This window comes from Peromyscus maniculatus, chromosome 1 (genome assembly GCF_049852395.1).
Source record: "Peromyscus maniculatus bairdii isolate BWxNUB_F1_BW_parent chromosome 1, HU_Pman_BW_mat_3.1, whole genome shotgun sequence".
NCBI lineage: Eukaryota > Metazoa > Chordata > Mammalia > Rodentia > Cricetidae > Peromyscus > Peromyscus maniculatus.
In genome coordinates, this window is record NC_134852.1 from 25,141,265 (window position 1) to 25,159,180 (window position 17,916).

The 17,916-nt window shown below is 45.0% G+C and overlaps 1 protein-coding gene across 1 annotated transcript in view; it reads right to left on the minus strand.

The window, feature by feature from the left end:
• Sae1 (SUMO1 activating enzyme subunit 1) overlaps positions 1–17,916 on the minus strand; it is a 53,687-nt gene that overhangs the window by 15,331 nt on the left and 20,440 nt on the right. The window contains exon 6 of the mRNA XM_006991459.4: positions 12,214–12,319. Within this exon, the coding sequence (XP_006991521.1) occupies positions 12,214–12,319 (106 nt within the window). The remainder of the gene's footprint in view (positions 1–12,213; positions 12,320–17,916) is intronic.

The following is a 17,916-nucleotide window of genomic DNA, read 5'->3' on the forward strand; positions in this document are numbered from 1 at the left end:
TCGCCTTCTCACCTGAGGCTGCTGGAGGGTCCCCCCTCTTCCCTGGATGGTAATGCCTTCCTCCTTTCTCAATGACTGTGGTCTCTCAAGTCTACCACTGATGACGAAGTGCTGCACAGACACAAACATCACCACTGCTTTTGCCTACAGATTATTTTTAAACATCTGTGGTCAGGACGACGACAGCAGACCAACAGCAGTCCGTTGTTACCCCATTATCACAGGTGTCTCCCGGCTCACTGCTCCTTGGGAGTGTTCTTGTCATTGCTGGGCACCAAAGCCCCACTACGGAGCACCATGCTCACACAGTGCTGCCTGCCCATGGCCTGTTTGGCAAAGGCTATGAGTTTTGGTTTTTCTTTTTTTTTTTTTTCCGGAGCTGAGGGCCGAGCCCAGGGCCTTGTGCTTGCTAGGCAAGCGCTCTACCACTGAGCTAAATTCCCCAACCCCATGAGTTTTAAAATAAGAAATTTCTTCTAAAGAGGATCCATCCCACATCAGGTGGGGATCTAAGTAACATGACTTGAGACTAAAGAAAACAAGCAGCAGTTTCCTTTCAGGAATTAAAACAAAATGTTACTAAAATATTTTTTTTTAGAAACCAAAGAAAACAGAATGATTTCTAACATGAAAATTGGGAGTGACAGATTACCACGGTCCTTCTCATTGTGAAAGGAGAAAGCAGGATCCATGAAAACCCAGAGGTGCTCAATGGCAGGAAGCCACAAACTAGTACACAGCGAAGTGTGGACCCAAACATCTTTCAAACCCAACATACTTAAGTACTTTTTTCTTTCTAAAAACCTAACTGTATTAGTTTAATACATACGAGTGTTTTGCCTGCATGTATATATGCACAATGTATGTATACATGTGCATAATGTTATGTACATGCCTAGTACTCACTGAAGTCAGAAGGTGTCAGATCCCCCAGGACTGGGATTACAGGAGTTTGTAAGCCACCAAGTGGGTGATGGGAATCAAACCCAGGTTCTCAGAAGAGCAGCTGGTGCTCTCAATTGCTGAGGTCTCCCCAGCACCAACTTCAAGTACTTTCTATGGGAAGAAAGTAGCCGTAAGGCCCAGACTTGGTTGGCTAAGTTTAGAAACCAAGAACAAGCAGCTGCCTTAGAAAGACATTATCTTCCCCATAGGTCAGTGCCCAGCACAGCCACAAGTTCCTAGCTGTTTGAGGGTGCCTGAGTGTAGGCAGTCAGGCCAATAGCGGCAGTAATCCTCCCTCCAAAAGGGCAGTCCCGCACTTGGAAGTTTAGATACATTTCCTGGCTGTGGCACAGTGGGAAAATGGCCAAGAGTCTACTATGCAAATTACCTCTTCTAGACTGCTTCACAAGGGCCTAGAATAAACTAATGTAGCAACAGAGTAAGAACTGGTCTGAATCTCCAAATTTGGGACAGGTGCCAAGAGACCTCAACCAGTCCCCATTTAGCAAGCAGCACTGTATCAGACCAGTGCTAGACAAGCAAGAGGGGAAGAAGCTTCATTTAGCCAGCTCTTGTCTAGAAGGTGCTATCGGATCAGAGGAAGGAAACCTAACTTAAACACAAGGAGAGGGATATGGGAAGCTGAGTAGCGAGGACAAGTATGAAGTGCTAAGGACAAGAAGAGGAACAATTACAGCATGGGCTTGCAGATGCCTCCTGGGGAGAAAAGATGTCTAAGTAGGACAGAGGTACAGAGTTCCAGAAGATGGCCAGCAGACTGTGGGATGCGAGTATGTACCTATAGTTAGAACTGTTTTCTGAAGAAAAGGTGAATTATAGAGCTAGGGACATGCTTAGTGGTAGAGAGTCTAGAACTGGGTAGTGGGGACTCTTTGTGGGATAAAATGGGGATCCCAGAAATGTCTGGATACCTAGATGGGCCAATGTGGTGATAAGGAGGTGGCCACCCAGCTCTCTGGGAATAAGTGTGAGAAGGAGATTCACCTAGGATAAGCTTCAGCTTTGTCCATGTGGTTCATGTTGCTGCTCACCAGGTGTGTGAAGGGGCTGCCAATGCCCATTTTTTTGAGACAAGGTCTTACTATGTATTCTTGGCTAGCCTGGTCTACATAACAAGTTCTAGGATAGCAATGGGTGTCTAGAGATACTGTCTCCAAAGAGGAAAGGGAAGAGAATGTAGTAAGTGGGTTAGAACAGAACTCAAGCACAATCCAGAGCATACTGGTTTTCAACAGATTGAGTATGCATGAATTTTTTCTCCCCCTTAAGATTCAAAAACAATTTTCTGTCATTTGGGGCTGGAGAGAAGGCTCAATGTTTTTCTCTGTGTAATAGCCCTGGCTGTCCTAGAACTCACTATGTAAATCAGGCTGGCCTCTGCCTCCCCAGTGCTGAGATTGAAGGCTTGTGCCACCACCACTACCAAGTTGAGCAGTTGCTGTTCTTGAAGAAAATCTTGGGTATGATTCCTAGCACCCATATTGGGCTATACCACCATCCTTTCAATCTAGTTCCAGAAGCCCCAGTTCCTCTTCTGGCCTCGAAGAACAGCAGGCATGAATTCACAATGCACATACATACATGAAGGCAAACACTTATATACCTAAAATAACAGCAATATATCTTTTTGTTGTTATTGTTTTTTCCCAGACAGGGTTTCTCTGTGTAGTCCTGGCTGCCCTGGAATTTGCTCTGTAGACCAGGCTGGCCTTGACTCACAGAGATCCACCTGCCTCTGTCTCCCGAGAGCTGGGATTAAAGATATGCACCACCTTGCCCAGCTTACAGCAACGTATCTTTAAAAAAATTTTTCTTGAAAATAATTTTACATGTACATCTGTACATGTGAGTGCACCAAGAGGGCGTAAGATCCCCTGAAGCTGGCATTACATACAGATGGTTGTGAGACATATGGGCACTTCAAATTGAACTATGGTCCTGTTCAAGGGTAGCAAGCCATTTTAGCCTGTGAGCCATCACGTCCAGTTCCTTGTGTTTATCTTGCCCATACTCAGGAGAGGAAGGAAGTGAGGAAGGAGGTGACTCACCCTATCCACCCTTTGCACTCTACTCTACACTGCCCAGCTACTCCTCTTTGTATCCCTTAAGGCCCCACTCCTTTGATTTTGATGAGGTCGAGTCTTGCTGCAGTCACCACCAGTTGTTGTTTATAGGCACATGTGTGCTCCCTGTAGTCTCCCCAACGCCAGTATTTGGTAGACATAGAAATCTTTTATAGAGAAAGTACCTTATGGACAACCCTCTCTCTCAACACATCACACAAGCTTTGCTCTGTTATTTTAGAAAAGAAACACAACTCTTTTCCAGAGATGAATGTAAGCAGGAATCTCATCTTAAGATCCCCATCTTCTGCTCAGGAGAGATAACGATGCACTGTTGAACAGGCTTTGAGGCTGGAGACACAGCACAGTGACCAACTGCTTATCTAGTACAGTCAGGGTCATGGGACAGGGACGGGGTGGACAGAGAACTCATGGACATCAACAAACACCTTTCTAGGGACCTAGCATGACGTCCTGTGTTCAGCACTGGCACCTTTCTATGTGCTGACTTGGGTTTTTAGAGCTCTTACTTTTTAAAGGTTTTTAAATTTTAATTATGTATCTGTTTATCTGTGTGTGTATGTGGGAGGGAGCGGCAGTGGTACGTGCTTGTGAGTGCAGGTGCCCTCAGAGACCAGAAGTGTTGGATCACCTGAAGCTAGAGTTACAGAGAGTTAATTGCTAACCACTCCAGTCCAGTCTTTCCTCTCTGTTCTCTCTCTCTCTCTCTGAGACAAGTACTTGTGCTACAGCCTAGGCTAGATTTGCTCTCTCTCTCTCTTTTTTTTTTTTTTTTTTTTTTTTGGTTTTTCGAGACAAGGTTTCTCTGCGTAGTTTTGCGCCTTTCCTGGAGCTCACTTGGTAGCCCAGGCTGGCCTCAAACTCACAGAGATCCGCCTGGCTCTGCCTCCCGAGTGCTGGGATTAAAGGCGTGCGCCACCACCGCCCGGCCCTAGATTTGTTCTTTTTTTTTTTTTTTTTTTGTTTTTTTTTTTTGTTTTTCGAGACAGGGTTTCTCTGTGTAGTTTTGCGCCTTTCCTGGAGCTCACTTGGTAGCCCAGGCTGGCCTCGAACTCACAGAGATCCGCCTGGCTCTGCCTCCCGAGTGCTGGGATTAAAGGCGTGCGCCACCACCGCCCGGCCCTAGATTTGTTCTTATAGCAATGCCTGACTTTAAAAAAGAAAAGAATGCAAGTGATCTTCATGCTTCCATCTCTCTGGTAATAGTAGTAGAAGCACAACACTCTGCCCAGCTCAAGGTTTTTTCTTTTTAAGTTATTTTACGTGTGTGCGTGCGCTAGGATTTGAACTGAGGTCCTCATAATTAACTGGAGAGGAAGTGCAACTATCCATTGAGCCATCTGACCAGCTCCAGGTTTTTAAATGCCTGTCACTCTTAATGCCCACCATTCTTAAGCACTTTCATACTTTCTGTCACAGCAGGATGTTACAAGCTCACCTGTAATTTTCCTATCCCAACTCTGGAATCATCCATTTCTCTGAGAAGCCTTGGTTCTACTTAGTGGAAAAGGATAGCAACTATTGTGCTCTAAGTGAGCGAGGTCAGTCCTTCCAAGGTGCCTTTGCATTTAAGCCTTTTACACAGATCTAAGAAACACACCCGCAGAAGAGCCAATGAATACATGTACACATTGGTCCACTTCCAGATCTGCAGATGATAAACCTCCAATCCCACCCACTCTCCCAGGGTTCCTTCTAGACTGTCCTGCCTTTCATACACACAATGTTCTGCTAGGAAGAAAACCTGGCTGTCCTCATGCACACTGGTTACCTACTTGCTCACTCCTGAACACATATAAGATCCTGTCTCAACAAACAATAAACCCACTGCATTCAAGGTTTCCAGGAGCTTCCTTTTGTTCCTGTTTCAGCATAATATTGTTAGTTACAAAATACGTACCTAGGACATGTTTAGATTAAAACAGGTGACTGAGGCTTTGGTTTGAGGTAGGGCTTCTTTCCCTATTGTAGGGGTCTCACTTGAGAACTTTAGAAAGATGTCAGGAAGCAAGTCACCCTGTTATTCTAAGCCAGCAGGAGGAGACATAATTGATTTGCACTTTCTGAAGATTCTCCGGTTGGTTCTGATACCCTATCCAATGGGAAGCCATGGTCATTACACCCTGCCCTGGCTTCCAGCTGCTGTGTACAATCTTTCTCTTTACCTCTTAGCAAAATCTGTTCAAGACTATATGTATCTGTAGAGGTGTCTACACTTCAGTTCCTGGAATGCTCTTAACAGTCTGCTTTTGATCGCTGCAGAGTAATCTGGTCATACTGAACACCAACACGACAGAGCAGTTTGTTCTACAGCCCACATTAGGGCTTTCCTCACGAGGTGTTAGTGTGTGAAGCCACGGCTAAGGAGATCGATTTCTCCTCCTCCGATTCTCAGCTACAGATCTTGCAAACACCAGATGCGCCCCAAATGTTTGATCTTGGGTTATTTTGCCTTCAGTTCTGAGGCTGGAGTATGTGCTAAGTATTTTTCCACAGCTCATTAGAACAGACTGAGAATGAGGACAGCAGGACCCTAGGATAGTAACTCATCATGAGATGTGGTCCATTCCTTCCTGCTCTCGGCTAAGCCTGCGTGTTACTGTCCATGTTGGTAAGTGAACAGTTTCCATACTAGAGCTCTATTTTTAGCACTCCTGTTATGATAAACTCACAGTAACCTCAAAAAGAACAAATCAAAGTCAACTTTTTGCCACAGGAAACCAGCTCACACTTAAATGTTTTGCAACATACCATGGGAGAATAATAAAAAGATGGGTTCTTTCTGCTCACAGATGGAGAGGACAGCTCTCAAGATAGTGGAAAAACGCAGCAGGAAGCATTCAGTCTGACCACTATTGTATTAGACAACCTGGAAAAACACCCAGTTCCCAAACATCACACACACACACACACACACACACACACACACACACACACACACACACACACACACACCACGGACAGCAGAGCAGCATGAAACTCTGTAAGCACCCAGCCAAGAACACACTGGACATCAAGCCTGGTATGTGCCAGCCTTAATGGCATTATTACCCCAGCTACCTGAGAGACTGAGGTAGGAGGACCACAACCTCAGGGATATCTTAAGATAACCTAGTGTCTTAAAATTAATTTTTTTTTTCCCCCGAGACAGGAATTCTCTGTGTAGCTTTGCGCCTTTCCTGGAACTCGCTTTGGAGACCAGGCTGGCCTCGAACTCACAGAGATCCGCCTGGCTCTGCCTCCCGAGTGCTGGGATTAAAGGCGTGACACCACTGCCCGTCAAAATTAATTTTTTTTTAAATTTTAAAAATTGTTTTGTGCCGGGCGGTGGTGGTGCACGCCTTTAATCCCAGCACTCGGGAGGCAGAGGCAGGCGGATCTCTGTGAGTTCGAGGCCAGCCTGGTCTACAGAGCAAGATCCAGGACAGGCACCAAAACTACACAGAGAAACGCCCCCCCCCCCAATTGTTTTGTGTGTATGGGTGTCCTGACTACATGTATGTCTGTACCATGTATATGCCTAGTGCCCTCAGAGACCAGAAGAACATCAGATCCCCTGAAACTGGAGTAACAGACAGCTGTGGGCTGCCACGAGGGTGCTGGAAATCAAAGCCAGGTCCTCTGCAAGAGCAGCCAGTGCTTTTAACTGCTAAACCATCTTTCCAGCTTCTAGAATATTTTTTTTCAAGGGCTAGAGCAGTGTGGTAGAACACTTATACACATAAGGCTGGCCCTACCTTCAACACCAAGTAAGGGCAGAGGAGCATAAAGAAAAGAAGTCTTGCCAGTGCCCAGGGAGCAGACAGCAAGAGGATACTGCAGGGAAACCAGCATGTGAACAGTTCTCATTCTAAAGTGAAACAGATGAGCAGACAAGCAGTAACCAGTCACTCATACAGAAATAGTCATTTATCTAGTGCCCAACGTTTTCCACTAGGCATGGGGGAAATGAGGTCAGGTTCTTTCTTTCTCAGGGATGCATCACAGCCAAGCACCCTGTCTGTCCTCACTGGGCACTATCAGGTGACATAAAGTCATCACGAGCTCATATGGGTCACATTCTCAGATCTAGAAACACCAAAAACTACTTACACATCTTTCCAGATCAGCTGGGCATAGATGATGGTATGTCATCCAGCCAACAGGAGAAGAACAAGGCCACTCATAGGTCCAAAGATCCTTCAGTATCATTTAAGCTATCACATAAAAATAGCAAATTAGCTGGGTGTGGTGGAAGGAGGAGAACCTGGAGTTCAAGGCCAACCAGACCAAACTACAAGTACTGTTCTTCCAGCACTCACACCAGGAGGCCTCAAATACTATCTGTTAACTCCAGCTCCAGTGGATTCCACACTCTCTTCTGGCCTCTGAGGGCTCCCACACTCATGTGCACATACTGACACACATAACTGAAAAACTCAAACAAAAATACCAATTGCACACACATACTAAGCAGCTTAGGTATAAAACCCCAAGCTCTAGCCGGGCGGTGGTGGCGCACGCCTTTAATCCCAGCACTCGGGAGGCAGAGGCAGGCGGATCTCTGTGAGTTCGAGGCCAGCCTGGTCTCCAAAGCGAGTTCCAGGAAAGGCGCAAAGCTACACAGAGAAACCCTGTCTCGAAAAACCAAAAAAAAAAAGAAAAAAAAAAAAAACCCCAAGCTCCCTACTTCTCCCAGGCCCTGGTTCTTCACAACACACGGGTGTACTCATCTTTCTCTAGACATCCCACATACCCTCTCTTCCTGGACCTTGCTTCCTTGGCACACGTGACAAGTCCTAATAGCCACTGTATGCCCACATCTGCATGGTCCTGATTTTCTTTTCTTTTTCATTTATTATTATTGTGTGGGGCATGTGTATGCACAGAAGCTGGAGGGTATCTCTGTAAAATTGGTTGTCTTTTTCCATCATTATGTGAATTCTAGGGATCAAACTCGGGTCTCAAGAGATACTACACGCTACTACCCGCTGAGCCACTCTGCCCCCTTTGTGTATGTGGCTGTGTGAATGCAATGCCTATGGAAGCCAGACAGAATAGGGTGTTGGATCCCCCTGGAACTGGAGTTACAGGCAGCTATGAGCTGCCAGATATGGGCCCTCTGGAAGAGAAGCAAGTACTGTTAACTCCAGCCATCTGTCAAGCACCCTGCTTTTCTAGAGGTGCTACAATTAGAACTGTATGGAGCATCCAGATACAGAGGGGACAAAGGCCTGGTCTGCTCTCTGATGGACTCTATATAAGACTTCCTTTTCTTTTGGCAGTTCCAGGGGTCCAACCTGGAGCTTCATGCATGTGAAGGTGCTCTACCACTGAGCCCTGGCCTCAGCTCAATGCCTTATTCTTATATTCATACAACTGTATCTTTTAAAATTCTTGCTTGGTTACTAATAATCACAACTCTTTTTCCTTTAATTAATGAATTTTTTTTTTAGATTTTGTGTTTGAGCATTTTGCATGCATACAGCCCGTGTGCTACATGTGTGCTTGGTGCCCATGGAGTTCAGAAGAGGGTTGGATAGCCTGGAACTGGAGCTATAGATGGTTGTGCGTCACTGTGTGGGTGCTAGGAACCAAAGCCCAGCCTTCTCTAGGGGCAGTCGGTGCTCCTAACTGCCAAGCCACGTCTCCAGCCCCCAACCACAAGACTCTCATGTATATTAATCTCATTCCATTTTTCAGGGCAGCTCTCATGTGTATATTACTGGCTTTATGTTAAGCATCCTTGCCATTAACTGTGGTTGGAATCTTGAGTAGAAGTCAATTTGCTGCTGAGTGGTAGTACCACACACCTTTAATCCCAGCTCTCATAAGGCAGAGGCAGAAGGATCTCTAAGTTCAAAGCCAGCCTAGCCTACAGATCAAATTCCAGGACAGCCAGGGATACAGAGAAACCCTGCCTTGAGGCGGATTAGGGGAGGCAATTTGCCTTTTGGGGAGTTTGTTTACTCAGCTATGAGATGACAGGAAGAAATTAACTGACCAGTCTCTTAAATCTGAATTCTAAATAATCTAATGAAATACGAGTTCATTTGTATATTTATCTTTGTACATTTTTATACTTCAAACAATTCTGATGTATGATTTATTAGGTCATGTATATTTTGCTTTGAAAAAGATGGTCTGTTTAACTGTGTGTTATTCTCTCTCTCTCTCTCTATTAACATACAATCAAAATCACATTTCAGTACAATTAGAATACCACCACATTTCCCCTTTTCTATTTTAATAAAAATAGGGTTTCTCTGTGTAACACCCCTGGCTGGCCTTGAACTCAGAGATACGCCTGCCTCTGCCTCCCGAGTACTGGGATCAAAGGCTGTGCGCCACCACCTGACCTATGTGTTAGTTTTGATGCTGCTTATGGATCCTAGGGCCAGTTGCACAAGTGAGGCAGACACTCTAACCGATGGGGTGCACCCTCTAGTCCTTTCTTATTTCTTGTTTTGAGACCGGGTTTCATTAAGTTGTCTAGGACCTTGAGATCATGCTACAGTACAGAGGCCTTGAATTTGCCATCTTCCTGTGTCAGCCTCCTAAGAACCTGGGATTGCTGTCCAGTGCCACCAGTGGCTTTATTAAGAATATGTCTCAAAAAACCAGTAATAACAAAACAAAAAGCTTATCTAACATAAGGTCATGGGTTGACTATTCAGTATCATAAACAAAAAAATTACATACACAGTTCTACTAATTAATTAATACAGATCTTCCAGCTAGTCATAGAGTCTCGTTATTATTAGAATCAATTTTTTTGCCCGATCTGTTAGGTTTTTGTTTTATGTTTTGTTTTTTTCCTGAAGGCACAACTGGCCTTGAAGTCAGAGCAATATTCTTGCCTCTGCTTCCTGAGAGCTGGGATTTGAGGTGAGCCCCACATCTGGCTACTCACTGTTTAGATCGGCAATGAAATAGTTGCCAGTACTGTATCACAGAAAAGGAACAGGCTTTGGTGACCAATAGCCAACTTCTAAGATCACTGTCCTTATCTCGCTCAGTAGGGTTCAGGTGTGCACTCTGCATAATGGTTCTAAATTCTCCAGAAGCTGAGGGTGAACTGCTTCACAAAAGGTAGTGAGGTGGTGGGTTTGAAGAATACAGGCCCACACTGTGTTACTTTTCTTCTTTGCTCTCTACCAAAAGCATTCTTTCTCTTTGGTGCTAGGGATTGAACATGAAAACCTTGTGTATATTAGGCAAGCACTCAATACTGAGGTACACCTCCCTACCCCTTTCATAATTTGTACTGAATAGACTTGAAAGGACCTGGGAATGTAAGGATTACTCATCTCAGAAAAATGGCAGAATAGGCCAGAAAAGTCAGGTCAGTTTTTATTCCAAACACCTGGTCTCAAGAACTATAAGTTATTAATCCCAGCACTTGGCAGGCAGAGGCAGGTGGAACTCTGTGAGTTCAAACCCATTCTGGTTAAGATAGTGAGTTCTAGGACAGCCAGCCAGAGCTACAAAAAGAAACCCCTGTCTTAAATGAGTAATATAAATGAAAATCAAACTAATGACCATCTCTGCTCCTTAGGAGAGTGCTATGATGTTGAGACAGATGGAACTGCCCCCCCCTCGAAATTGCCTTCTCAGACACAACATCCTTTTTTCTTATCCTTTTTGAAATAGTCTCCCCACTTCTGAGGCTAGCTTTGAACTTGTTACAATTCTCCTGTCTCAGCTTCCCCAGAGCTAGGACTACGGTGTAAGGCTAGAGCTTGCACTGACATTTCCAGTGGCTCAACTTCTGCCATGGGAGCTGCTGTGGGGATTGCTTAGGAAGAAGCCCGGAGTCTGACCTGGACTGTTTGTGGTTCTGCTTCTTCCTAAGCAATTGTTAGAAAGGGTTTCACCATACCCACAAATGCTGCAAACTGGTAGCTACCGCTTCCTGTGCAGACGCAGGGCTTGCAGAGAGCCCCGGCCCAGGAGCAGGTGCTGCTCACAGCACAGCTGGCACTTCTTCCACACAAGGTCCCGCAGTCCTTAGGGAGGCATTTCTCACATGCCTAACACTCATTCCTCCTTAACCCACTTAAATATTTCTAGATGAATGGACACTCAGGATGTTAAAATAGTTCACCCCCTGAAATTCCCTACCCTGTCCTTTTCCTGATTTTGAGACAACTTTTCACGTAGCTGAGGCTGTTAGTGAACTCACTAGGTAACCCAGGATGAGTTATACGATCCTCCTGTGTCTGAATCCCAAGTGCTAGGATTATAGGCAAATGTCATCATGTCCCAGCAATTAGTTTTTAAATGGTATTTTAAAAACTGAACCTCAATGGGGTTAGAGAGACGGCTCAGCAGTTTTAACACCTGCTGCTCTTGCAGAGGACTTAGGTTTAGTTCCTAGCACTGACAAGATGGCTCACAATCACCCATAACTATAGCTCCAGGGAGTCTAGCACCCTCTTCTGCACTCTGTGGATACCAGACACAAACATTGTACTTAGGCACACACAGCACACACATACGCACAACAAAACACTCATATACATAAACTTAAAAAAAAAAAAAAGATTGAGGACGGGAGTGGTGGCGCTCACCTGGAGGCAGAGGCAAGCAGACCTCTGAGTTCCAGGCCAGCGTGGTCTACAAAGCAAGTTCCAGGACAGCCAAAGCTGTTACACAGAGAAACTTTATCTGGGTAGGGGGAATGGGGAGTTGGGAATGGAGCCTGGCATGGTGGTGTACATCTTTAATCCCAGTATTCAGAAGGCAGAGGCAGGTGGATCTTTGTGAGTTCAAGGCCTGCTTGGTCTAAACAACCAGTTCTAGGATAACCTATATAGTGAAACTGTCTCAATAACTATATACTAAAATAAAATAAAATATATATATACACACACACACACACACACACACTAATATATATATATATAGACTAAAATAAAATAGATAGATATAAAATATATAGACATATACTAAAATAAAAAATAAACAACTGAAATTGTCAGGGACAGGAACAACACTGAGAAGACAATCGGTATTTTGGTAACAAATCCACGAATACAAGAAAGGATACACCGAAAGATGGTTCAGTGAGGCTGCATCCTGCTCTGGGCTGAGATAGAAACCCACACAGCTTCAGCACTGGGTGACAGTGCAGAAGTCAAAGCTGGAGCCTGCCTGGGGTGGCTCCATCTGTAGGCCTCACCTTGCAGGAGAAAGTAGTCCGGGGCTGTGCGCTTCAAGGCGGCTTTGGCTTTCTCTCCACTCCAATCCACTTCCAGCGCCTCTTTTACAGGGCAGAAAAGCACTTTCTGTGGGAAAAGGCAGAGTGCTCAGGAACAAGCATACTGGTTTGAATCAGAGCTGAAGCTCTTTTCCAGCTCAGACAAATTTCAATATTCAAAGTTTTATTCTATGAAGCCAGTCCCCACTAAAACTCAGGAAATACTTCCTGCTTACTATAGTGACAGAAGTATGGACATGTGCTCCCTATGCGGGAAGAAGACAAAGCCAATCTCCTAAGACCTTTGGTCTCACTATGTAGCTCAGGCTGAAACTATGTAGACCAGGCTGGCCTCAAACTTGCTGAGATCCTCCTGTTCCAGCCTCCCAAAGAACCAGACACAACCTGGATGAGGTGGTACACAGGACTTAATTCCAGGACCTAGGGGACTGAGGCAGGAGGATGGCAAGTTTGAGGCCAGCCAGCTTGAGCTACTACACAGCAAGACTCAAATCTCAAAAATTAAGGGAAAAAAAAAAAAAAGAGTATTCTTTATAATTATGATCAAGAAAACTAAAATTTAGCCAGGCGGTGGAGGCAATCGCCTTTATTCCCAGCACTCAGGATCTCTTGAGTTCAAGGCCAACCTAGTGTACAAAGTGAGTTTTAGGATAGCCAGGGCTGTTACACAGAGAAGCCCTAACTAGAAAAAACAAGGAAGAGCCTATGTGGGCTAGAGAGAGAGCATAGCGTTAACTGCACACACTGTCCTTGCAGGGGAACTAACTTCAACTCCTAATGCCCATGTCCAGTTCCCGTAGTCCTGTAACCCCATTCCAAGAGATCTGAAGTCTGCCCGGCACCTGCACAGGCATCTAAACACACAAGTAATTAAAAATAAAATAAACTGGATCCCTGCCCCCCACCCCACCTCACCCTGCCCCGAGACAGGGTTTCTCTGTGTAACTCTGGCTGTCCTGGAACTCACTCTGTAGTCCAGGCTGTCTCCAAACTCAGAGATCCACCTGCCTCTGCCTCCCTAGTGCTGAGATTAAAGGCTACTACCACCCAGCTAAAACAGACATTTTTTAAAAACCCAAATATCACTTACTTCTCCCTGAGTAATACAGTCCAAAAGTTAAGCCTTTCCACCCTCACACCAAGACATTTTCTGGGAAAGGAATTTCCAAGCAAGAATGTAGAGATGGCTGTCCTGGGTGAAAGGTCTAAGCAGATATTAAGAAGGCCATCCCCATAGAAATAGTAACAGGACACTGGTTCCATCCAGTGGCTGACACAAGCAAATATTGGAATGTGGGAAGCCCAAGATTGCCTATTAGAAGAGAATTAACACACGGAACAGTAAGAAACTAGAATGAACATTGTGCTGAAAGGTATTGGTATGAACCCATTGGCAATATATAGAGAAATAAATGTAGCTGGTTACTGGTTAGGCATGTTGTAGGCTTGTAATCCCAGCACTTAGAGGCAAGCTGGCTAGATGCACTAGCTGAATTGGTGAGCTCCGGGTTCAAGCACATGAATTGAACACAGCTACAAGACAACCTGATTTTAACCTTAGGTAGCTTCTATGTGCAACTTGTAGCTGCACATATGTATAACTCATATATGAATAAGCATGGATAGTATACATGTGGAGTACCCACTCATCCAGATTTAAAACTGATTAGAAGTTGGTGAGAAATGAGATAGAGTTGGCTCAGCAGCAAAGAGCACTGACTGCTCTTGCATCAGTCTGGGGTTTGATTCTCACCATCCATAGGGCAGTTCACAACTCCAGTCCCAGGGAATCTGATCCCTCTTCTGCCTCCATAAAAACTGCAAGGATGTGGTACACATATATTCATGCAGGCATAACACCCAAACACATATAAAACAAAGGGGAAACATTTTATTTTGGCTTTTCAAGACAGGGTAGCCCTGGCTGTCCTGGAACTCACCGAGGACCAGGATGTCCTGAAATTGGGATATCCCCCTGCCTCTGACTCCCAAGTGTTGGGATTAAAGGCGTTGCCACCACTGTCTGTTGGAAAAAATAAAACAAAAAACCCAAAAAAACAAACAAAAAAACCCCCACCATGGTGGGGCCTATGTATAATCCCAGTACATGGGAGGTAGAAGGCAGAAGAATGCAAACCTCAAGGTCAGCCTGAGCTATATAGTGAGACCCTGTCTGAAAAGAAGAAAGTATTCTAACAAATGACAACTACAAGCCGGACAATTTTCACTCAACAGCATGGCTGAAACAAAGCCCGAGGTTATCTATCAAGTGTTACTGTTACATGCTACTGGCCATGGAATGTAAATTGGTAAAAATATTCAAGAGTAATCAACAGAATATGAGAATGGTTAAGATGCCCTTATCCTAATTTTACCCTACAGAAATTAACACAATTGCCCAAGTAGATTATATACAGTCTCACATACACAAACAGAATGCTCACCACAGCAATTTCTAACAGGAAAAGTTTGCATCCCTGAATGCCACCAACAGTACATAAACAGGAGTGTACTGTTTCACACAACAGAAGCCCTGCAGCGCTGTCCAAGAGGACTTGTTATGATGCGGTAGGTCATGTATGCATGCTGTGCAACTCCCATGCCAGCAGCTACAGGTGCTTATTCAGCACTAAAGGTGTCTGGTTTTATGCTGTATTTAGTATTATATAGCTGTGTGTGCCTAGCAACTACCATAAAGGACAGCAAAGCTCCACAAAGACACACAAACAGATGGCCTCACCAATAATGTCGCTCTTACAAAGCAGGTGACAGCACACATGCAACATGAACTAGTTCGGAAACAGTGAAGAGACGTGGAGAGCACGTCTAGACATGAGAAGAAAAGCATGGGAAGGAGACCAACTGCTGATGGCCGCTACTTACACTGCGAGAAAGGCTCAGCCACACCAGAGCTGTTTGCCACTTTACCTTGGTAGGATAGATGGTGCTAGCTAACAGTTTTAGTTCGCACGCCTTTAATCCCAGCACCCGGGAGGCAGAGCCAGGCGGATCTCTGTGAGTTCGAGGCCAGCCTGGTCTCCAAAGCGAATTCCAGGAAAGGCGCAAAGCTACACAGTGAAACCCTGTCTCGAAAAACCAAAAAAAAAAAAAAAAAAATTTGCTTTCTTCTTTTTTTTAAAGGGTAACTTTAAAAACAAACCATTTACTTATTTACTTCAGATGTATGAATGTTGTGCACCACATGCATGCCTGATGGATCCTCTGGAACTGGGGCCCTCTCTAAGAGCTGCATGTGCTCTGAAACGCTGAGCCATCTCGCCAGCCCAAGTTGAGTTGTTTGTATCTACAAACATACGATTAAACTCAAAGGCAAGTAAGGATGAATGGGAACCTGCCCCCTTCAGGTGACTTTTTAATCCATTCACACTCCCTAGCAGCTCAGAGTCACCTGAATAAAGCCAAGAGTACAGAAAAGGGCGACAGACCAGTATGCTAACACTGAGAATGTGGGTGTCTAATGAAGACAGTGGTTGTTCTATTATGACTGATCATCTGCAAGGATGTGGTGTCTATCTGTACATGAAATAAATACACAGTAACATACATATTTACACATGTATCAGATACAGTGGCAACAGGTACAATGGTGCACCCTATATGCTCAGAATTCTGAAGCAGAAAGGCTGAAAGGACAAGGCCTCTTTGGGCTACAGACTGAGTTCAAATCCAGCTGGGATATCCTTTTTGAATCACTGGGAGAGGGGAAGGAGAGAGAAATGGAGGGGAGGGATCAACAACCAGACAGCCCCACCTTCCATGATTACTATGATGATGAGGGGCTAAGCCTTTCTGTGTTCACTTCATTGGAACTGAGAAATTTTCCCCCACAAGGTAAGACACATGCCCCATCTCAGCTAACTGTCCTCCCTAGAAAATCTGGTACCAGTATCCCACCAAATTCTGCAGATACCAGTGTATTGCATGCCTCTAAACCAGTGCTTCTCAACCTTCTTAATGCTGCCACCCTTTAATATAGTTGTTCATGTTGTGGTGACCCCAACCATAAAACTATTTTCTTTTTTTGGTTTTTCAAGACAAGGTTTCTCTGTGTGGCCTTGGCTGTCCTGGAGGAACTGGCTCTGTAGCCCAGGCTGGCCTTGAACTCAAAGATCCACCTGTCTGTGCCTCCACGTGCTGGGATTAAAGGTTGCACCATGACCACTCAGCCACAAAACTCTTTTCCGTGCTACTTCACTACTGTGATTTGGCCACTGCTATGAATCATAATGTAAATATCTGTGTTTTCTGAGGTCTCAGGAAACCCCTGTGAAAGGGTCATCGATCCTCCACAGGTTGAGAATCTCTGCTCTGAACCAAGAAGATCTCGACACTGGGAGGACCATAACCCTCACTGGCCTGGAGGTTACTGCTTGACAATTCAGTGAGTCACTTCTAAGTGTTTCTGGACAAATTCCTTATCTTCTTTGGAATTCTGTTCTCTGATGAAGTCCAAAAAACTAATGTACTGAACACAGTCCATTCCATAATCTAGGAATGACAAAGATCTCCTTCAGGGTAGTCATTTTCTGCTACAGAAGCGCCACTACACCGAACTCTATTTATAGACTATGACTGTGCGAAGCACTGGCCTAGGACTACGGCAATAAACAAAAACTTCCCTGCCCTTAGGGACTAAAATCTAATTTTTTAAAAGATCATTTATTTGTTCGTTTGTTTATTTACTGTGTGTGCACATGGAAGTCAGAGGTCAATTTGCAGGAGCTGATTTTCTCCTTCTACCGTGTGTGTCCGGAGATCCACCTTTGGTCCCTATACTCACTGCACTGCCGTCTCATCAGCCCAGAGAGCGAAGTCTAAAGGGAGGGTTAGGGCTGGAGCTCAGTGGTAAAGGAACTAACTGTCTACAGCACTTAAGAGGACACGGACATGCACAGACACAGAGTAAACAAATGTATTTTAAAACCAAACTATCAAAAAAGATGCTCCCAAACTCCTGAACGCCAGCTGCCTCCAGTCAGGCCTGCCTTCCCTACTGCCCTATTGATCACAGGCACATGTGTGCTCGAAAGGCCCGAGCTTCCTAGATGTGTGAAAACCACAAGCTATGTTTTTCCTCTTTGTTTTCTCAAGTTTCTAATTTAGGAGCACACCATGTACCTTGAACCCCAAAGTGGTTTTACAACATTTGATTGAACCTAGGACAAGTGGGAGGAGAGAGGGACTCTGATAGACACCTTTCACAGGAAACAGGAAGTAGTTGCTTCCCCCACCCCATCCTGCAATCTCTGGGTAGAGCCCAACTAGTTATTCTGTACAATTTAGGAAACCTTAAAATCTGGGTGGAGGAACTTAACTGGAAAGAACTTCAAAACGCCGGGGCTGCCTGGCCTGGTGGGATTCACCTTTAGGCCCAGCACTCAGAGACAGGCAGGAAGATCTGGGTGAGATGGTCAACATTCTGAGTTCAGGTCAGCCAGGGCTGCACAATGAGAACCTGTCTCAAAAATTTTAAATAAAATAAAATCCCAGGGCCCTCTCTGCCCAAATGGAGAAGCTGTCACTACCAGGTGGCAAAGCCACAGGCCCACACTGCCACGCCCTGGGCTTGCACTGTGTTATTGGTGAGGCACACAAAGACAAGGTCTGGAATCCAGGGGATTGTCAGAAGGAATGTGCTGCATG